At 45.4% G+C, this 22,639-nt stretch overlaps 1 protein-coding gene across 1 annotated transcript; it reads left to right on the top strand.

The window, feature by feature from the left end:
* Window positions 1–490: 490 nt before the first annotated feature.
* On the top strand, window positions 491–22,273 carry LOC120943087 (sulfotransferase 1C1-like). Its single transcript, XM_040356189.1, has 8 exons — window positions 491–584; window positions 7,603–7,783; window positions 10,440–10,568; window positions 10,650–10,747; window positions 12,410–12,536; window positions 17,087–17,181; window positions 18,878–19,058; window positions 21,945–22,273. The coding sequence occupies exons 1-8, from the start codon at window positions 567–569 to the stop codon at window positions 22,055–22,057; spliced, it is 942 nt and encodes a 313-aa protein (XP_040212123.1). The 5' UTR covers window positions 491–566; the 3' UTR covers window positions 22,058–22,273.
* The last annotated feature ends 366 nt before the right edge of the window (window positions 22,274–22,639 follow it).

Raw genomic sequence — 22,639 nt, 5'->3', positions numbered from 1 at the left:
CTGGAGTCTGGCCATTGCGGGGTTAATGTACATACACTGGAGTCTGGCCAATGAAGGGTTAATGCACATATACTGGAGTCTGGCCATTGAAGGGTTAATACACATACATTGGAGTCTGGCCATTGAGGGGTTAATGCACATACACTGAACTCTGGCCACTGAGGGGTTAATGCACATACACTGAACTCTGGCCACTGAGGGGTTAATGCACATACACTGTAGTCTGGACATCGAGTGGTTAATGCACATACACTGGAGTCTGGAAATCGAGGGGTTAATGCACATACACTGGAGTCTGGCCATTGAAGGGTTAATGCACATACACTGGAGTCTGGACATCGAGGGGTTAATGCACATACACTGGAGTCTGGCCATTGAAGGGTTAATGCACATACACTGGAGTCTGGCCATTGCGGGGTTAATGTACATACACTGGAGTCTGGCCATTGAAGGGTTAATACATTTACACACTAATGATGGGAGGATTGTGGTCGGGGCGTTGCAGTGCAGTTTGAAAGAAGGAAAACATAGGAAGGAGAAGAGAAGAGAAGAGGACAGGCTGAAGAATGGAGCAGGATCATCAGGTGAGGGGGAGCAGGGAACACATGGTGGGGGGCTGGGAGATCAGGGAACACATGGTGGGGGGCCGGGAGATCAGGGAACACTTGGTGGGGGGCTGGGAGATCAGGGAACACATGGTGGGGGGCTGGGAGATCAGGGAACACATGGTGGGGGGCCGGGAGATCAGGGAACACATGGTGAGGGGCTGGGAGATCAGGGAACACTTGGTGGGGGGCTGGGAGATCAGGGAACACTTGGTGGGGGGCTGGGAGATCAGGGAACACTTGGTGGGGGGCTGGGACATCAGGGAACACATGGTGGGGGGGCCGGGAGATCAGGGAACACTTGGTGGGGGGCTGGGAGATCAGGGAACACTTGGTGGGGGGCTGGGAGATCAGGGAACACTTGGTGGGGGGCTGGGAGATCAGGGAACACTTGGTGGGGGGCTGGGACATCAGGGAACACATGGTGGGGGGCTGGGAGATCAGGGAACACATGGTGGGGGGCCGGGAGATCAGGGAACACTTGGTGGGGGGCTGGGAGATCAGGGAACACATGGTGGGGGGCTGGGAGATCAGGGAACACATGGTGGGGGGCCGGGAGATCAGGGAACACATGGTGAGGGGCTGGGAGATCAGGGAACACTTGGTGGGGGGCTGGGAGATCAGGGAACACTTGGTGGGGGGCTGGGAGATCAGGGAACACTTGGTGGGGGGCTGGGACATCAGGGAACACATGGTGGGGGGGCCGGGAGATCAGGGAACACTTGGTGGGGGGCTGGGAGATCAGGGAACACTTGGTGGGGGGCTGGGAGATCAGGGAACACTTGGTGGGGGGCTGGGACATCAGGGAACACTTGGTGGGGGGCTGGGACATCAGGGAACACATGGTGGGGGGGCCGGGAGATCAGGGAACACTTGGTGGGGGGCTGGGAGATCAGGGAACACTTGGTGGGGGGCTGGGAGATCAGGGAACACATGGTGGGGGGCTGGGAGATCAGGGAACACATGGTGGGGGGCCGGGAGATCAGGGAACACATGGTGAGGGGCCGGGAGATCAGGGAACACTTGGTGGGGGGCTGGGAGATCAGGGAACACTTGGTGGGGGGCTGGGAGATCAGGGAACACTTGGTGGGGGGCTGGGACATCAGGGAACACATGGGGGGGGGGCCGGGAGATCAGGGAACACTTGGTGGGGGGCTGGGAGATCAGGGAACACTTGGTGGGGGGCTGGGAGATCAGGGAACACTTGGTGGGGGGCTGGGAGATCAGGGAACACTTGGTGGGGGGCTGGGACATCAGGGAACACATGGTGGGGGGGCCGGGAGATCAGGGAACACTTGGTGGGGGGCTGGGAGATCAGGGAACACTTGGTGGGGGGCTGGGAGATCAGGGAACACTTGGTGGGGGGCTGGGAGATCAGGGAACACTTGGTGGGGGGCCGGGAGATCAGGGAACACTTGGTGGGGGGCTGGGAGATCAGGGAACACTTGGTGGGGGGCCGGGAGATCAGGGAACACTTGGTGGAGGGCTGGGAGATCAGGGAACACTTGGTGGGGGGCCGGGAGATCAGGGAACACAAATGGGAAATCAAAATGAGACGTTATTATTAACGGGAAAGGAGGACTAAAGCTGGCCACACACACATAGATCCCTCCATCCACGCTACACAGCAAGGATGGACAAATCTCCCGCCAGCTGTCCAATACCTGAACAGTGCCTGCATCTGATTGGCTGCTGTACAGATAACACTGTTACGCCCGCTTCCATTGAAGGATGTCGGGCAGAAGTCGCCCACTGAGCGGATTGCAGTCGGTTTATAAGGAACTGATCCTAATTTGCTCCATGTTTGGCCAGCTATGGAAACTTCTACCAGCAGAACTGCCGCAGAGAGACTCCGGGGAGGCCGGAGGAAGACCCACGCTGGTTATACAACATTTTTAGTTGTAAGAAAGCTTGTTCATTTTACAAACCGTTAGTGAAGTCAAATCAATGTTCATTTTCTACAACAGTGTCGAGAAAATTGGGAGGAGCAGGATGGAACATTTTTTCTCAAACAAATTCCTAACAGTGAATGTGATTTTGGCTTGGGAAATTGCGTTAATTCCAAAATCAAATGCTAAAAGCAAACTAAGTCTTGAAGCACTGTTAAATGACATTCGTCCAACCCAGTCGTGGCTGGTGGTATATTTTTGGGGTGGGTGGGCGGCAAACAATCCACCTGCACCCCACCCGGTCATTCACCAGCCACGCACTTACCCCATCTAGATCGCGGGCAGGGCTTCCTCCAGGTGGCGACTTCACCCTGCGTCTCCTCCTCATGGTGCTTCACGACGGCTTCCGCTGTGTCTCCTCCCTCCTCCTCCCTCGGCGGCCAATAGGATCGCTTCTCCTCTCTGCCAGTCAGTTGACGGGTCTCAGAACCCGCTTCCTGACTGGCCTGGGAAGAAAATTGAGAAGACAATAGCGAATATTCGCTATTGTCACACAACTGGGTGGGCATGGGGCTCAGTGCTCTGCGCCCCAAGCCCACCCTTTTTTTAAGCCAATTAGAGCCTCTAAGCTCTAATCACGTGCTTGTAAAAAAATGAAAAATAAAAAAAACTTTATTGGAAAAACTGTAATTTTGGAAATGCCAGTAAAAACTTGGCTGTGCCAGTAAATTTAGGTTGTTGTGTCAGTAAATTTCAATCTAGTAGGTTGGCAACACTGACATGCACTACTTTTGGCTATTTTTGGAGGTGCGACTTGAATAGACACGTGTGCTTGAAGCCGCACAGATGTCTTCAAAGTCACACCGAGATACGGCTTTGAAAATTGCGCGATTTCACATAAAGTCGCACAAATTCAAAAGCGGCAATGTGAATTGGAAGCAAAATAAATAAATAATTAAATTAAAAAGACAGGCATTTTTGGGTACAAGTTTGCATGAGGCCTAAAATAAATAAATAAAATGTTTGCATTTCTATTTGTGGGAGGGGGAGGAGTCAGGGGATAGCAATGTTAAAAAAGAAGGGGGGGCAAAGGAGATTTAAATTAAGGGATGAGAACTCAATAATGAAAAGGTAATAAAAAAAATATATATATATTTTTTTACAATTCTATTATTGGGAGGGGAGGAGGCAGGGCATAGCAATGTTTTAAAAAAAAGGGGGGGGGGGCGAAGGGGCTTTAAAATTAAGGGATGACAAGTAATAAAAAAAGTATATTAAAAAAAAAATGTATGCAATTCTATTATTGGGATAATAGTAATAATTAAAAAGACAGGCATTTTTGGGCTCAAGTTTGCATGAGGCCTAAAATAAATAAGATATTCGCATTTTTATTATTGGGAGGAGGCAGGGAATAGTAATGTTTAAAAAAAAAAAAGGATAAGAACACAATAATAAAAAGTAATATAAAAAAAAATGTTTGCGGTTCTATTATTGGGAGAGCAATGTAAAAAAAAAAAAGGAAATGAAAAAGACAGGCATTTTTGGGCTCAAGTTTTCATGAGGCCTAAAATAAATAAATTAAAACAATTTTTGCATTTCTATTATTGGGAGGGGGAGGAGGCAGGGCATAGCAATGTTTTTTGTTTAAAAGGGGGCAAAGGGGCTTTAAAATTAAGGGATGAGAACTCAATAATAATAAAAAATAATAAAAAAATAAAAAAAAAATTGCAATTCTATTATAGGGAGAGAGGAGAGCAATGTTACTTTTTTTTTTTTTTTAACATTGCTCTCCTCTCTCCCTATAATAGAATTGCAATTTTTTTTTTATTTTTTTATTATTTTTTATTATTGAGTTCTCATCCCTTAATTTTAAAGCCCCTTTGCCCCCTTTTAAAAAAAAAACACTGCTATCCCCTGCCTCCTCCCCCTCCCAATAATAGAAATGCAAAAATTGTATTAATTTATTTATTTTAGGCCTCATGCAAACTTGAGCCTAAAAATGCCTGTCTTTTTATTATTTTATTAATATTATTATTTTTTATTTTTTTTTAAACATTGCTCTCCCCTCTCCCAATTAAAAAAATATATAATAATTAAAAAGACAGGCATTTTTGGGCTCAAGTTTGCATGAGGCCTAAAATAAAATAAAATAAAAAATAAAATAAAATAAATAAAATGTTTGCAATTCTATTATTGGGAGAGGTGAGAGCATTGTTAAAAATAAATAAAATAAAAAAGGTGGGTGAAAGTCCGCTTTAAAAAGGAATGATTTCAATTCTCTTTCTCTGTTCTCTCTCTTTTCTTTTCTTATGTTTTCTCCCACATTCCACAGCTTTTTATCTAGCCTATTTTCTATTATTATCTAACAGTTCACAGTATGATTTTGCAATGACCCTGAACCAATTGCTGCTACAATGTCTGTACTGGCTATTCCTCAGTTCTAGTGTTATCTGGAACTTACTGTATTCTGTCCCGTGTTCTTTTACATGCTGAGATAACTAAAAAAAAAAAAAAATGTTATTTAAAAAGAAAAAAAAGAAAAAATTAAGGGATGAGAACTCAATAATAAAAAGTAATAAAGAAAAAAAGTGTTTAACAACAAATTGCAAATAACAAGGTAAATAATAAAATACAAATATAATATTTAAAAATAAGTGGGAGTGTTTCAGCTTGTGTAGAAAGATGCGTGCGAGTGTATGGAGTGTATGTGGGCGTATGGCGTGTTTGGAGTGTTTGGCGTGTATGTGGGTGTGTGTGGGGTGTGTGTGTTGCAGAGTCACGCAATCCTACTACAGAGGTCGGTGACATTGTGTAATCTGAATCTCTTTGTCTAGTTGCCTTGTAGAAGAGGGGGATGGGTGGGGGGGGGGGGGAGAGTTTACTGTTCTTCCAAGTAAAATTTAAAGGTTAGCTCCACTTTCATGGGAAAAAATAGACCAACAACAGTCTTCCAATAAACTTTTGCATATACAGTATCTCACAAAAGTAAGTACACCCCTCACATTTGTGTAAATATTTTATTCTATCTTTTCATGTGACAACACTGAAGAAATGACACTTTGCTACAATGTTGTGTAGTGAGTGTACAGCTTGTATAACAGTGTACATTTGCTGCCCCCTCAAAATAACTCAACACACAGCCATTAACCGCTTCAGCCCCGGAAGATTTTACCCCCTTCCTGACCAGAGCACATTTTACAATTTGGTGCTGCGCCGTTGTACCCAATCAAAATTGGCGTCCTTTTTTTCCCACAAATAGAGCTTTCTTTTGGTGGTATTTGATCACCTCTGCGTTTTTTTGCTATAATTAATTTCCCCTTTTTTTCCTCAGTTTAGGCCAATATGTATTCTACAAATTTTTGGTAAAAAAAAAAATCGCAATCGGTGATCTGTGTTTTTTTTTCTATTGGGACTGCGACATTATGGCGGATATATCGGACACTTTTGACAAATTTTTGGGACCATTGACAATTTTACAGCGATTAGTGCTCTAAAAATGCACAGAATTACTGTAAAAATTTCACTGGCAGGGAAGGGCTTAACACTAGGGGGCGATCAAGGGGTTAACTGTGTTTCCTCTCTGTGTTCTAACTGAAGGGGGGGGGGTGGGACTGACTAGGGGAGATGACAGATCGCTGTTCATACTTTGTACTTTCTCCCCTGAAAGAACCGGAATCTGTGTGTTTACACACACACAGATGGAAGGATATTGTCCTGGTGAATCCTGGACCGGTGGCAACCCTGACCAGATGTCTTGTGGTGAGGCTCTACAATCAGCTTCTATCACAGTCCATTCAGGTCCTTAGTCCTGACCCCACTAAGGCCTCTAGAAGAGCTACACAGTCCATAGGCTGCCCAAGGGTAACAGCCCCTCAGGCTCTAGAACTCTCCTGGGGAGAAGGAACACAACTTTCCTGTGCCTCAGACTATTTATCACCCTTGAAGACCTCTTCTGGACACTCCTTTTCAGGGATTGGCTGGAGCATGGGTCTTCAAACTACGGCCTTCCGGTTGTTCAGGAACTACAATTCCCATCATGCCTAGTTATGTCAGTGTGTTACAATGCCTTGTGGGATGTGTAGCTCTACAACAGCTGGAGGGCCGTAGTTTGAGGATCCCTGGGCTGGAGCATGATGAATATTCAGGCTGGTTATTTGAATCTCCGTAAAGAAAAGGAGTTCACAGATCCCCGTAGTGTGAGAGTGGCCACATGCTTGGTATGTATGAATTAAAACAAGGAAATACCCCCAGAAATGGGACTTTCAAGGCCAAACTCAAAAAGTACAAAAAAGTTTATTGAATGGACCAAAACAAATTACCGATTGATGCTTGTTGACAATAGATCTTGATGGTCAAAAATACATCTACACAAAAACACTTGCACAATGGTATGCAGGCAGAGAACTCCAGGGAAGAAAAGTGCACCAAGTGTCAAAGAAAAAGAGAGGAATGGGTTTTTTTACAACACAAACAGTGTATGATACAACATAATTAAAACACACTCTCCAAGGGACGTTGGAGGATGCCCGACGCGTTTCTGGTCTTTTGGATGAGCAGAAGACCATCATCAGGGGCCAGAGAGTTGTATGCTGTGTATGTTCTCAGTCGTTGGTCTGCGGATAGAGAGGTCCCAAAGTGGGGTAACAGTGGTAGGTGGGCTTGGGATGTGTCTCCTCGAATGCGGCCCCTCCCGGAACAAAAACAGAGGTCCCAATGCGGGGGGGGGGGGTTTTCTTGTATCTCGAAGGCCCCTAGAAACCTAGGGGGTTGGTTCAAGTAGATCCTAGTGGATCGGGAGAGGGGAGCAGTTGTTGCGGATAGACACGGCCCAGTGGCGTTAATCCCGGGTGAAGAGGGTGCCACCCTAAACTCTGGAAGCTTCTTCCAGAATCAGGAGAAAGTAATCAAACTCCCAGCCTGGTAAACCCTGAACAGGCCAGAACAAGCATATACTGCGCCCTTGATTACAGAAGAAGCCGAAAACTAGATTTCATGCGCTAGGAGGGTGCTACAGCTTGTTTCCAAAATATCTGCTTAAAGCCAATCTGTACCTATCGGAGGTTACAAAATTACCAGCCCTTTATTTATCTGATGTTCCCTTTTTATAGATGACTAAGGAGGATTTCGAGGCCACCTTCAAGAAATTACCAGAAAGTGCGATTTTCAGGCTTCCGCTATCTTTAGTTCATGGAGTACCACTGATGAAGCCTATTGCGGACCAATGGGAACGGGTGGAAACATTTCAAGCCAGACCAGACGATATCTTCATAGTGACTTATCCCAAAGCAGGTAAGAGAGACTTGTGACTATGCTGGTTCGTGACCCAACTCATTTCCCTAACCCATCGTGATCACCAAATTTCCAAAATAAAAGGAGTTCCTTAATCATAAAACGGGGAGATACTTTTCTGAAAATAGAAGAATTTGGTGTTTAACCACTTCAGCCCCGGGCCATTCGGGTGGCCAAAGACCAGAGCACATTTTGAGATTCGGCACTGCGTCGCTTTAACTGACAATTGCACGGTCGTGCGACGTGGCTTCCAAACAAAATTGGCGTCCTTTTTTTCCCCACAAATAGAGCTTACTTTTGGTGGTATTTGATCACCTCCTGTTTTTTTTTTTTTTTTGCGCTATAAACAAAAATAGAGCAACAATTTTGCAAAACAAGCAATATGGTTTACTTGTTGCTATAATAAATATCCCCCAAAAAGTTTAGGCCGATACGTATTCTTCTACATATTTTTGGTAAAAATCGCAATAAGCGTTTGGTTTGCACAAAACTTATATAGCCAGATTCAGAGAGACTATCAGTAGATACGCCGTCGTAAGTCCGAATGAGCGACGTTGTATCTTTGCGCGCATTCTTAAAATGAGATACGCCTCACTGTTGCTAAGATACGACCGACGTAAGTCTCCTACGCCGTCGTATCTTATGTGCATATTTACGATGGCCGCTAGGGGCGTGTACGTGGATTTACGCGTCGAATATGTAAATGAGCAAGATACGCCGATTCACGAACGTACGTACGCCCGTCGCAGTAAGCTACGCCGTTTACGTAAGACATACGCCGGCGTAAAGATAAACCACCAAAAAGATGGCGCAGCCCTTGCAAGGTATGGACGACGGAACAGCCGTCGTATTTTACGTTGTTTGCGTAAGCGTATGTGAATGGGGCTGGGCGTAGGTTACGTTCACGTCAAAAGCATTGAGTATTTGCACCGTGATTCTGAGCATGTGCGCGCATGTGCTGTACCAACGGCCCTCATTTACATGGGGTCACGGTTACTTTACATGTAGCACGCCCACTACCTGCCTAATTTGAATTAGGCGGGGTTACGCCGGGCCATTTGCGCTACGCCGACGTAACTTAGGGAGCAAGTGCTTTGTGAATACTGGCCTTGCCTCACTATGTTACGTCGGCGTAGTGCAAGTGGGATGCGCTACGCCGAACTAAAGATGCGCCCGTCTCTCTGAATCTGGCTAATAGCGTCTACAAAATAGGTGATAATTTTATGGCATTTTTAGTATTTTTTATTTATTTATTTTTACTTGTTATGGTAACAATATTAGCGGAAACATCGGACACTTTTGACGCCATTTTGGGACCATTTACATTTTATACAGCGATCAGTGCTATTAAAATGTATTTACTTACTGTAAAAATGACACTGGCAGTGAAGGGGGTTAACCAGTAGGGGGCACTGAAGAGGTTAAGTGTGTCCTAGGGAGTGCTAACTGTAGGGGGGATGAGCTATGTGTGACACGACACTGATCACTGCTTCCGATTACAGGGAGCTGTGATCAGTGTCCTGTCACTAGGAAGAATGGGGAAATGCTTGTTTACATCAGCATTTCCCCGTTCTTCCTCTCCGTGAGACGATCACGGGAATCCTTGCGGACATCGAGCTTGCGGTGGTCGCGCGTGCACGCCCACAATGCCGCATCTTAAAGGGGGTGTACAGGTACGTCCATCTGCCCAGCCGTGCCATTGTGTCGACGTATATAGTCGTGTGCTGGTCCTTAAGCGGTTAAGAGCAGAATTTTTTTTGGTGATGGTTCTTTCACATGGCTGAAACAAAGTGAGGGAGATATAAAGAGTTTTTTGGGTCAAACTAAGAGCAGGATGTAGGCCAAGGTTAGGGCTACAATTGTGCACTGCTGCTGGTGGTGGGGCCCAATGGGCCAGATTCTCGTACCTGCGGCGCAGCGTAACGTAACCCGTTTACGTTACACCGCCGCAAGTTTTCAGTCTAAGTGCCCGATCCACAAAGCACTTACCTGGAAACTTGCGGCGGTGTATCGTAAACACGTCCGGCGCAAGGCGGGCCAATTCAAATGGGGCGGGTTCCATTTAAATTAGGCGCGCTCCCGCGCCGGACGTACTGCGCATGCTCCGTTCGCAAGTTTCCCGACGTGCTTTGCGCGAAATTACGACACGCCGACGTGTTGAGAATCGCGACGTGCGTAACGTACTTACGCCGGGAAAACAAAAAAATTCAAAAGCGACGCGGGAAAGACGGGCATACTTTAACATGGTGGAGTAATTTTACACCATGTTAATAGCAGCCCTATCTTTGCGACGGGAAACTAAGACTTGCGCCGACGTAACAACGGGAAAAACCTTCGTGGATCGCCGTAACTGCTAATTTGCATACCCGACGCTGGTTTACGACGCGAACTCCCCCCATCGGCGGCCGAAGTATTGCATCCTAGGATCCGACGGTGTAAGTCAATTACACCTGTCGGGTCTTAGGGCTATCTATGCGTAACTGATTCTATGAATCAGTCGCATAGTTAGAACAGCCCTAAAACAGAGATACGCCGGCGTATCAGGAGATACGCCGTCGTATCTCTTTTGTGAATCTGGCCCAATGTTTTTTCGAACTTGGGCTTCAGGTCAACTTTTTCCCTTTTTTTAAATTGCTATTTTCTGAGGTCTCTGTAGGCACTACATGGATACAAGAGATTGTGGACTCCATAATGAATGATGGCGACCTAGAGAAGAACATGCGTGCTCCCACCCATGTACGTTCTCCATTTCTGGAGCTGTTCCCCCCGCCTCCCATGCCTTCCGGTAAGCTCGGTGTTAAGTGTTCACACGGCTTGGTTCATGAAACGCTGGCCTTGATGTTGACGATTTCACTCGTTCCTTTAGGCGTAGATGCTTTGAACATTACTCCATCTCCCCGCCTGGTCAAAACCCATCTGCCGTATAAACTGGTACCAATATCTTTTTGGGAGAAAAAGTGCAAGGTAAGAATTAGGATGGGATAAATGGTTACACCTAAAAAGAAAAGTGTGAAAATATTTACAGTACCTACAGGTAAGCCTTATTATAGGCTTACCTGTAGGTACAAGTGGGGTAACTAGGTTTACAACCACTTTAATGCCCCGTACACACGACCGGTTTTCCCGTCTGAAAAAAACGATGGTTTTCCCGACGGAATTCCTCTCAAGCCTGCCTTGCATACACACGGTCACACAAGTCTTGTGAACTTTTGTCTGCCAAGAACACGGTGACGTAAAAGACTACGATGAGCCGACAAAATTAAGTTCTATGCTTCTGAGCATGCGTAGAATTGTTTCCGAGCATGTGTGTTTTTTTCCCATCGGAAAAGCATACAGACGAACTGTTTTCCCGCTAAGATTTTTTCCTGACGGGGGGGGAATCCTGCTTTTTTTTTTTGTGGCAGTTTTCCCGTCGGAATGGAGCATACACACGGTCAGAAGTCCTGGCCAAAAGCCTTTATTGCAGTTTTTCCAACGGGAAAGCCGGTTGTGTGTACGGAGCATAAGGCTGATATTTAGGGCCAGATTCTCAAAAGATATACAACGGCGTATCTCGTATCTCTGAGTCTGGGCGGTTGTATCTATGCGCCTGATTCTTAGAATCAGTTACGCATAGATTTCTATTAGATCCGACCGGCGTAAGTCTGTTACGCCGTCGGATCTTAACTGTATGTTTACGCTGGCCGCTAGGGGCGTGTACGCTGATTTACGCTTAGAAATATGTAAATCAGCTAGATACGCAAATTCACGAACGTACGCCTGGCCGACGCAGTACAGATACGGCGTTTACGTTAGGCTTTTCCCAGCATAAAGTTACCCCTGCTATATGGTGGCATACATGTGGCGTACCAATGTTAAGTACGGACGTCGTTCCCGCGTCGAATTTTGAATATTTTACGTCGTTTGCGCACGTCGTCCGTGAATGGGGCTGGACGTCATTTACGTTCACGTCGAAACCAATACGTCCTTGCAGCGTACTTTAGAGCAATGCACACTGGGATATTCCACCAACGGCGCAGGCGTGAAAAACGTCAATCACGTCGGGTCACAAGTTATTTACATAAAACACGCCCCCCTGTTCCAAATTTGAATTAGGCGGGCTTACGCCGGCCTATTTACGCTACGCCGCCGCAACTTAAGGAGCAAGTGCTTTTGAGAATACAGCACTTGCCCGTCTACGTTGCGGAGGCGTAACGTAAATAGGTTACGTTACGCCCGCACAAAAATACGCCAAACTACGAGAAACTGGCCCCCAAACTTTTGGTAGATGCTGTAGAGTTAAACCTCCTGATAGTTCCTATGTCGGGTCGGTGGGATCTCTTCAGGCTCCAAGGTTTGTGGCCATTATGAGGTCTTTCCAAACAACATGCTTCCTCTAGTCTTGGACACTAATGGCCCTCGCTTCTTCTATTTGGTATTATTGCCTATTAATTCTGACTAAGATGGAGTACCACCACCAGTCTCCCGGAAATACTGGTTTACCCCAATAAAGTTTTGACTTTCAAACATAATTTCATTCCCCAATACAAGTGTAGATCACAAGAAGGATTCCCCCCCAATACCAAAGTTTTAACATTCAAATGCATGTACTTGCAAAAAAATGATGGTGGATTCTGTTGTTTGCAGACGATTTACTTTGCTCGGAACTTAAAGGACAACGCAGTGTCGTGTTACTTCTTCGACCAGATGAATAAGTCTCAGCCCGACCCCGGGACCTGGGATGAGTACGTGGAAAAGTACCTTAAGGGTGAAAGTAGGTGTACATTGAATACTGATTTGTAAATTAAAGGTTGATGATGCAACCAGAAACCCAATGGTGTAAGTCTTATGCCGCGTACACACGATCAGTTCATCCGATGAGGATGGACTGTTTTCATCGGTTAACCGATGAAGCTGACTGATGGTCCGTCACGCCTACAGAACACGGTGACGTAAAACACACGACGTGCTGAAAAAAACGAAGTTCAATGCTTCCAAGCATGCGTCGACTTGATTCTGAGCATGCGTGGATTTTTAACCGATGGTTGTGCCTACTAACGATCGGTTTTGTCCTATCGGTTAAATTTAAAACAAGTTGCCATTTTTTTTTAACCGATGGTTAACTAACCGATGGCGCCCACACATGATCGGTTTTGACCGATGAAAACGGTCCATCAGACCATTCTCATCGGTTTAACCGATCGTGTGTGTGCGGCATTAGGTATATCTAGCAAATGCTTAGTCAAACTCTCGTTAGCCAGGGACTATAGCTGATAAAATGTTAAAATGGTGCTAAATGTTTCGTGCTGGTATCAGTTTATTGTTCTTGCTTTTCTTTTAATTTGCGAATAAAGAAAAAAAAAAACAGAGATAAAGAATTAAAGCCAACCTTGCAGAAAAAAGCAAGGCCTACTTAAAATATCAGGGCCCGTTCCCTATAATAAATAACAGTTTAGAAGTTCAAAAGAAAAACTGTCAAGCATAGGCCCCGTACTCACGACCAAACATGTCTGCTGAAACTGGCCCGCAGGCCAGTTTCAGCAGACATGTTTGGTCGTGTGTGGGCGCGAGCGGGCCGAATTCCAGCAAACATTTGCCCGCCGGGCCTTTTCCCAGCAGACAAATATTCCTGGACTTGTTTTAAAACAGTCCGCTGGAATTCGGCCCGCTCGGACATGTACGGTCGTCAGTACAGACCTACCGTACATGTCCAGGCGCCCGCCGTCCCTCGCATGCGTCGAATGACTTCGACGCATGCGTGGAAGCATTTTAAAGGCGGGCCGCCCACGTCGCCGCGTCATTGTCGCGGCGACACCGCGTCATCGACGCGGCGACACCGCGGACACGCCCCGCGTATTGTTTACGCGCGGACTTCTGTACGATGGTGTGTACAACCATCGTACAGAAGCCCTCTGGCAGACATGTATGGTGGAAACGGTCCGACGGACCGCTTTCACCATACATGTTTGCTCGTGAGTACCCGGCCATAAAGTTATTTGTGATAGACTCGCCCGGGACAGAGGCTTTTGGAGGGGACTGAATGCTAGCCTCTTGCCTACCGATCATGGTCCCTGGCATTTGGGGGAACGGTGCTCTTTGTGAGGTGCCTTGAGGTGGTGGTACTTTGGATTCAGGTCCATGTCCCCCCAAGACACCCAGACTCTGGGAACCCTGTATATGCCATATTAGAAATAGTGACTGATTCATAATGTTGGGACACATATTGTTAGATGCTGATGTCATCAACTCCAGACACCCCGTTGGAGTCAGAAGTGCACCACAAGGTAGTGAACCCTAAGGCAGACTGCTGCGGATGGACCACAGAGTGTATATGGAGGACAGGTCCACTGGAGCTCAAACAGGGATCCCACAGGAAGCTTGAGCCCAAGATTCCCAAGGGCGCGGAGTCTAAGATCCAGCTGGTATTCACCAGAGCCTCTAGTGGTGAGGATGGCCTTAGCTGCAACTGAATCCAGGTCGCGGCCCCCAGGGTCCCCTAGGTCACGCTCCGTAGGGAGAGAGGGGAAGCAGCCATTTAGGACACAAGAAATAGTGAAGGGTTAAACCAAGGTCGGGGCGACAAGCAGACAAGGATAAACAAGGGACAGGCCAAGGGTCAGGGTCACAGGCAAACAAGAGTAGTCTGAGAAAAGCCAAGATCGGTACACAGTGATAAACGTAGCACACGGCAAGCAGGAACCCAAACACACAATGCTTAACAAACAACGTTGATCAGCACGGCTGGCTTGCAGTGCACAGGTTAATATAGAGTTCCCTGATAGGGCCTGGGGTGGAGCCTTGCTAGAGGAGAGATTATTTAGTCAGCCAGGTGAGAGTGACTGGCGTCGAAGGTGAACACATGGAGGAGGTAAGCTGACACACAAACATTACTGCATATCCATGACATATAACTTCTAATGCCGCGTACACACGATCAGTCCATCCGATGAGAACGGGCCGATGGACCGTTTTCATCGGTTAACAGATGAAGCTGACTGATGGTCCCTCACGCCTACACACCATCGGTTAACGGTGACGTAAAACACAACGACGTGCTGAAAAAAACAAAGTTCAATGCTTCCAAGCATGCGTCGACTTGATTCTGAGCATGCGTGGATTTTTAACCGATGGTTGTGCCTAATAACGATCGGTTTTGCCTATCGGTTAGGAATCCATCGGTTAATTTTAAAACAAGTTGCCTTTTTTTTAACCGATGGTTAACTAACCGATGGCGCCCACACACGATCGGTTTTGACCGATGAAAATGGTCCATCAGACCATTCTCATCGGTTGAACCGATCGTGTGTACGCGGCATAAGAGTCGTTCACCCATTGTTGCTTGTGCTAATTAACCCTGCAATTGTATGAAGGAGTTCTGTGTTCATATGTATGATAATGTGTATTATAGTTAGGGAGTCGCATCGGCAGCTTTAAGGGATTAGTTAATTAGCTCATGTTAATTTGTTTCTGTGTATTGTTAGAGTAATATGAGCAGGAGGTAGGAACCTCCTACTCCTTACTGTATATAAGATTGTATTCTGGTTCTAATAAACTGTCTGATGTTTTATCCCACACTGAGCTACGACTAGTGAATGGGAAAGCTAAGGGGTCTTGGATTGTGTGGTACCGGACAGAGGAGCGATATGGCGGACAGACTCATCTTGAGTACAGGGGTCCGTCACATTATTAAATATACTTAACTTATCCCAGATTCCACCAGAGATGCCTAGACAAGGATGACGTCACCATCCTTCCGGGTAACACTAAATCCTATGAGAAGACACCCCAGCCGAGTGCGGATTTGATGTACTTACCATTCCCCAGAATCCCCCTGGAAGGATTATGACCTCATCACTGACTAGCCTGCTCAGGCCAAAGCTGGGGTTAACCACTTAACCCCCGGACCATATTGCTGGTCAAAGACCAGAGCACTTTTTGCGATTCGGCACTGCGTTGCTTTAACTGACAATTGCGCGGTCATGCGACGTGACTCCCAAACAAAATTTGCGTCCTTTTTTCCCCACAAATAGAGCTTTCTTTTGGTGGTATTTTATCACCTCTGCGGTTTTTAGTTTTTGCGCTATAAACAAAAATAGAGCGACACTTTTGAAAAAAATTTATATTTTTTTACTTTTTGCTATAATAATTATCCCCCAAAAATATCTAAAAGAAAACATTTTTTTCCTCAGTTTAGGTCGGTATGTACTCTTCTACATATTTTTCGTAAAAAAAAATCGCAATAAGCTTTTTTTGATTGGTTTGCGCAAAAGTTATAGCGTTTACAAAATAGGGAATAGTTTTATGGCATTTTTATTTAAATATTTTTTTTTTACTAGTAATGGCGGCGATCAGTGATATTTTTTTTTTTTTTTTTTTTTTTTTTTTTTCGGTACTGCGACATTATGGCCGACACGTTTGACACATTTTTGGGACCATTGGCATTTTTATAGCGATCAGTTAAAAATGCATTGGATTACTATAAAAATGCCACTGGCAGTGAAGGGGTTAACACTAGGGGGCGGGGAAGGGGTTAAGTATGTTCCCTGGGTGTGTTCTAACTGTAGGGGGGGGTGGCCTCACTAGGGGAAATGACTGATCTTCTGTTCATACATTGTATGAACACAAGATCAGCATTTCTCTCCCTGACAGGACCTGGAGCAGTGTGTTTACACACACAGCTCCCGGTCCTCGCTCTGTAACGAGCAATCACGTGTGCCTGTCGGCGATCGCGGGAGTCGGGGGCGAGCGCCCCTAGTGGCCTGCACGAGAGCCGACATATAGCTACGGGCTCTCGCGCAGGGGAGCCGACCTGCCGCCGTAAAACGACGGCGGCTGGTCAGCAACTAGTTAAGGAAGGGAAATAATATTATAATAACTTTATTTATTTTTTATTTTTTTCCAACAGTTTTCTTTTTCTTTACCTTGATAGTGTTACTTTGTATGGGGCCCTATATATATACACACACACACACACACACACACACACACACACACACACACACATTTTTATACAGTATGTTGTCCATTCAGTTTGCATTCAGTTCATTCACAGGTCATTCTTGATTTATTATTGCAAAAAAAAGTTTTATTTTGTAGCAGAAAATATGTTGCAGAGGAAGTGTGTCAATGGAAGGCCAGGGATGTATTATTTATTTATAAAGTCTTAAAATATTCACTTGACGTAAATGGGAACAATGGGATAGAACAGTGAACACCGGACTGTACGCCAGAAAGCTCTTTTCAGGAGATGAAGAGCACTTGGAGGTCTCTGGACCCAGAAAAAGTGTCAGTTTTGACTTTGGCTCACATTCCTTTCTTTCATAGTGTCCTGGGGAAACTGGTTTGATCACGTGATCGGCTGGTGGAATGCGAAAGACAAGCACGACATCCTCTATATATTTTATGAAGATATGAAGGAGGTAAGCTGGGGGAAAGAGATTTAAAGGGATAAGTCTTTCTTATTTTTTTATTTTTTATTTAAACATACAGTATTGCAAAAACAACCTGATGTCAATTAACCACTTCAGCCCCGGATTTGACTCATTCAATGACCGGGCCATTTTTTGCGATTCGGCACTGCGTCGCTTTAACTGACAATTGCTCGGTTGTGCGACGTGGCTCCCAAACAAAGTTGAAGTCCGTTTTTTTTTTTCACAAATAGAGATTTCTTTTGGTGGTATTTGATCACCTCCTGCGGTTTTTATTTTTTGCCCTATAAACCAAAAAATTGCAATAAGCGTATATTAATTGGTTTGCGCAAAACTTATAACGTCTACAAAATAGGGGATAGTTTTATGGCGTTTTTATTAATACATTTTTTTATTAGAAATGGCAGCGATTTTTTTATTTTATTTTTTTATCGTGTCTGAGATATTATGGCGGACACATCGGACACTTTTGATGCAATTTTGGGACCATTGTCATTTGTAAAGCGATCACTTACTGTGTAAATGACACTGGCAGGGAAGAGGGTTAACCACTAGGGGGCAAAGGAAGGGGTTAAAGCTGAGGTTAACCCTAATAACCTGTATATCTGACCAACTTCCTTATATTCGTAACAAGTACAGTCCGCAATTTTTAATTTTTTTTTGCTTTACGTACCTTGTAATCCATCTTTTCAATCTACTTCTCCCCGCGGGAGTAGGCGTTTCTATGCCTAGGGGGATTGTCATCTGGGAGGTTGCCCAGATGACTGACGTCTGTTCCCCCCAGCGGATAAGGCCCCGCCCCCCGTATTGCGTAGGCGTGCACGAGTTACAGGGTTTCCGAAAGAAGCCGAACATGCAGAGCGCAGGCGCCGTATAGAGCCGACTCACATCTCTGCATGTTCGGCTTCTTTCGGAAACCCTGCAACTCGTGCGCGCCTACGCAATACAGGGGGCGGGGCCTTATCCCCCGGGGGGGAACCGACGTCAGTCATCTGGGCAACCTCCCAGATGACAATCCCCCTAGGCATAGAAACGCCTACTCCCGCGGGGAGAAGTAGATTGAAAAGATGGATTACAAGGTACGTAAAGCATAAAAAAAAAAAAAAATTGCAGACTGTACTTGTTACGAATATAAGGAAGTTGGTCAGATATACATGTTATTAGGGTGAACCTCCGCTTTAAGTGTGTCCTAGGGAGTGAGTCTAATTGTGGGGGGGATGGGCTACCAGTGACACGACATTGATCACTGCTCCCGATGGAACCGTAGATCAGTGTCCTGTCACAAGGCAGGACAGGGAACAGCCTTGTTTACAAAGGAATCCCCCCTGTTCTGTAGCTCCGTGACACGATCGTGGGACACCGGCGGACATTGAGTCCACGGGTCCCGCGGGCACGGTCACTGAGCTTGCAGCAGGGGCGCGCGCCTGCACGGGGCAAATTCAAAGGGACGTACAGGTACGTCCCTTTGCGCAGCCGTGCCATTCTGCCAACGTAAATGTTCGTGAGGCGGTCGGCAAACGGTTAATGTGGTACAGTAATGTATCGAGTGCGATCATTCTATTTACATGGATCCTCATGGTTATGAGAAATAGAAGAAGCAATATACTTGGTGGTTGTGGGGAGTTCTCCTCTCTTGGTTATGTTCATAATAGTTGTCCTCTTTTAAGCTTCTTACTTTTATGAACAGGACCCCAAACGAGAGATGCGCAAGGTGACAAAGTTTCTGGGCAAGAACCTTTCAGAAGAAGTGTTGGATAAGATCTTCCACCACACAACGTTCGAAGCCATGAAGGAAAACCCAATGGCAAATTATTCCACCGTTCCAAATATTGTGTTTGACCAGACCATCTCCCCCTTCATGAGGAAAGGTGGGTAATCGGTGTATCCGCAAAATAATTATGGTTTAAAAGGGCGATGGAACCAAAATGACAGGACATAGTGGGGAATCCAGAGACAGAAATTGGTTCCAGAGCCAGAGAGTTCCAGATCTTTAACCACTTACCCCCCGGACCATATTGCTGCCCAAAGACCAGAGTACTTTTTGCGATTCGGGACTGCGCCGCTTTAACTGACAATTGCGCGGTCGTGCGACGTGGCTCCCAAACAAAATTGGCGTCCTTTTTTCCCCACAAATGGAGCTTTCTTTTTGTGGTATTTGATCACCTCTGCGGTTTAAATTTTTTGTGCTATAAACAAAAATAGAGCGACAATTTTGAAAAAAAAATGAATATTTTTTACTTTTTGCTGTAATAAATATCCCCCAAAAATATATAAAAAAACATTTTTTTCCCTCAGTTTAGGCCGATACGTATTCTTCTACCTATTTTTCGTAAAAAAAAAAATCGCAATAAGCGTTTATTGATTGGTTTGCGCAAAAGTTATAGCGTTTACTAAATAGGGGGTATTTTTATGGCATTTTTATTAATATATTTTTTTACTAGTAATGGTGGCGATCAGCGATTTTTTTTCGGTACTGCGACATTATGGACACTTCGGACACTTTTGACACATTTTTGGGACCATTGGCATTTTTATAGCGATCAGTGCTATAAAAATGCATTGGATTACTATAAAAATGCCACTGGCAGTGAAGGGGTGTTAACACTAGGGGGCGGGGAAGGGGTTAAGTATGTCCCTGGGTGTTATCTTACTGTGGGGGGGGGGTGGCCTCACTAGGGGAAACACTGATCCTCTGTTCATACATTGTATGAACAGAAGATCAGCATTTCCCCCGCTGACAGGACCGAGAGCTGTGTGTTTACATACACAGCTCCCGGTCCCCGCTCTGTAACGAGCAATCGCGCGTGCCCTGCGGCGATCGAGCCCGCCGGGCACCCGCACGGCAGTCGGGGGCTAGTGGCGGCTAGAAGAGAGGACGTTAAACTACGTGCTCTCGCCTAGGACAGCCACCTTGCCGACGTAGAACGGCGGTGCGCGGTCGGGAAGTAGTTAAGGACCGCTTTATGGTCCGTAGAGATTTGGCCTGTGTTCTATGTTGTTCCCAGCCTTGGTACTTGGGTCTGTTCCACTGGCAAGGTAAAGAATTCCAGACAGAGGAGTAGTCTTGTGAAGACAAATGGGTCAGGGCAGGCAGTGTGCCACCGTGATATACAGGGATCGGGGCCTGTTACGTACCTGTTAGGAGACTAAGGTGATGAGGTCGGCCTCTCTTGTATCTCCAGCCCAGGCCCCAATGAGGGTGGAACATAAGGTGCCGAAGGACAGGAGCATACTTGCCAACAGTCTCGATTTTACCAGGACAATCCCAATTTTGGGCAGTTACACAGAGTGCCGCGACGTGGCCTGCAGCTTCCCAGACATTTGCAAATGACTGCAACTGAACCTCTGTTTTAATTACATACAGTTAGACAGATTAATTTGGTTTTGTGCTTCTTTGGTTTGGTATTTTTGAGCCTGGTCTTTATGGTAAGAATTTTTACATTTTCCATATATATATATACTTAATCGCATATTGCTAATCGCATCTCATTTAAAGTCCCAACCGTCCATATTTTAATTTTGGGACCCATGTCCCGATTGGAGCCCGTCCCGATTAATTCCTAGGGTTTTTGCATTTGTCCCGGGAAAATCAGGAATGTTTTGGGCAAAAAACGTCCGCCGGGCTACAAAAAGATGGCCGCTGCATTTCCCCTAGTGTTCAGTGGAGAGCCAATCGGGCTGCTCTCTTCAGTGTTCAGTGGACAATTCTCCTGTATACCTATTGGCTGCACGTCGCCTTTCTATTTTTCCCCTGTGTCACGCCTACAAACGCATGCCCCTCCCCATAATTATAATAAGACTCCGCCCACAGCCAAAAGTGTCCCTATACATTTTTTTACAATGTTGGCAACTATGCAGGAGGAACACCAGTGCTGACAGGTGTTGAAACTTGGAGGTGTTGAAAGGTGGAAGAACTTGTGGGATTCAGGGTCAGGTTTGTAACAAGCTGGGTCAATGGAGATCAAATACAGGATATATGCCGGGCACAGGAAGTACCTGAAGACCAGTCAAATAATCAAATCTGGGGTGTTATCCATCTGATTATCATTGGCCCCACTCCCTAGGCCTGATGGCGAACCTTGGCAGTTGGCACCCCAGATGATGCTCTTGGACTCTGCAGTGTGGATGAGCATCATGGGAAATGTAGTTCAAAAACATCTGGAGTGCCAAGGTTCCCCATCACTGCCCTAGGCTGACAGTAGGACTGAACATCTGATGCCTACAAGGTTCCATAGGGGGACCCTGTTGATAGTAATGTGACGGCAATTATATTTTTCTGCAATAATCTCCATATCTTTTGCTGGCTAACTTTTTATTATCTTTAGTAGAAAGTGGTGGTATAGATAGGCGACAATGTCAGAAAAATGGCACCAACATCCCTGTAGATATGTATAGACAAAGGAGTTTTTTTTGTTGGGGGGGATTTTTAGGGGTGCCGGCAGAAAAAAGTACTTTCAATACTGCAATATATAAAAAGTATAACAAAGATTTTATTACATAAAAGACATAGTTAAAAAGTTGGCTATACGCAAAGTGCACAGGTACAGGAGAACATCTAGAAATCAAAACAGACTGAAAAATTGGTCACTCAACAGTAGCATTGGAGTGACTTATCCCGACATGTTTCGCCGCTTAGGACTTAGGGGATGTTTTGAAAACAGTTAGATCTGACACTGCATAGAACAAAATACTGTTAGGAACATTACAATATCTTTTCAATACATCACAGAGATATCTTTACATTTTTAATTTAGGTGAAGTTGGAGACTGGATGAATTACTTTACAGAATCCCAGAGTAAAATGTTTGACACGGAATACGAAGAGAGAATGAAAGGAACCGACCTGAAATTCCGCACCACCATCTGAACTGAGCTATTGGAGTCTGGAGATGATACAGAAAATGTTTCTTGCTATACCACAAAAAGGCTTGACCTAGGGACCTGCATTGGTTTGGATAACAAACAGTATCCAACCAGACTTTTGATCTCGAAGTGTTCAAATCCACAGCCAATATGTACTGAAGGTGTTGAAAGACCGATGTTCTAGATGGATGCACCAAAGATCGAAATTTTTTTTTTTTTTTGCAGGTTAAATTTTCAGGTTAGGAATCAGGACTTCCTCTTTCTGGTTCAAATCCATTTTGCCTGTTGCATATCAGAACCATCCATTTCCGTCCTCCGTGGAACGGGAAATAGCAAGTCTTGAACTGAGCCAGGGTTCACTGGAAAGCTATATTTCACCAGCAAATCAGATTTTCTTTTTGAACTGGTCCAAGGAACTACATATGCATTCACTTCCTTGGTGCCATATATATATATATATATATATATATATATATATATATATATAATGTCCTTCTTTATAAGTATACCCCTTTTTTTGTTAGGCCACTTCTCAGTAGATGGGGATCCCCACTCCATCCCACGAAAGAGTTAAAGGATGGTACTT

This window comes from Rana temporaria, chromosome 6 (genome assembly GCF_905171775.1).
Source record: "Rana temporaria chromosome 6, aRanTem1.1, whole genome shotgun sequence".
NCBI lineage: Eukaryota > Metazoa > Chordata > Amphibia > Anura > Ranidae > Rana > Rana temporaria.
Note: the sequence above shows the minus strand (reverse complement) of the source record. Positions and strands in the feature narration are given on the sequence as shown.

What these genes read in the sequence shown, in the direction of transcription:
- LOC120943087 (XM_040356189.1), top strand. An exon ending in AGTGACTTATCCCAAAGCAG is followed by an intron (nt 7,784 to 10,439) that starts GTAAGAGAGACT and finishes AGGTCTCTGTAG; the next exon opens with GCACTACATGGATACAAGAG. An exon ending in AAAGTACCTTAAGGGTGAAA is followed by an intron (nt 12,537 to 17,086) that starts GTAGGTGTACAT and finishes TTTCTTTCATAG; the next exon opens with TGTCCTGGGGAAACTGGTTT.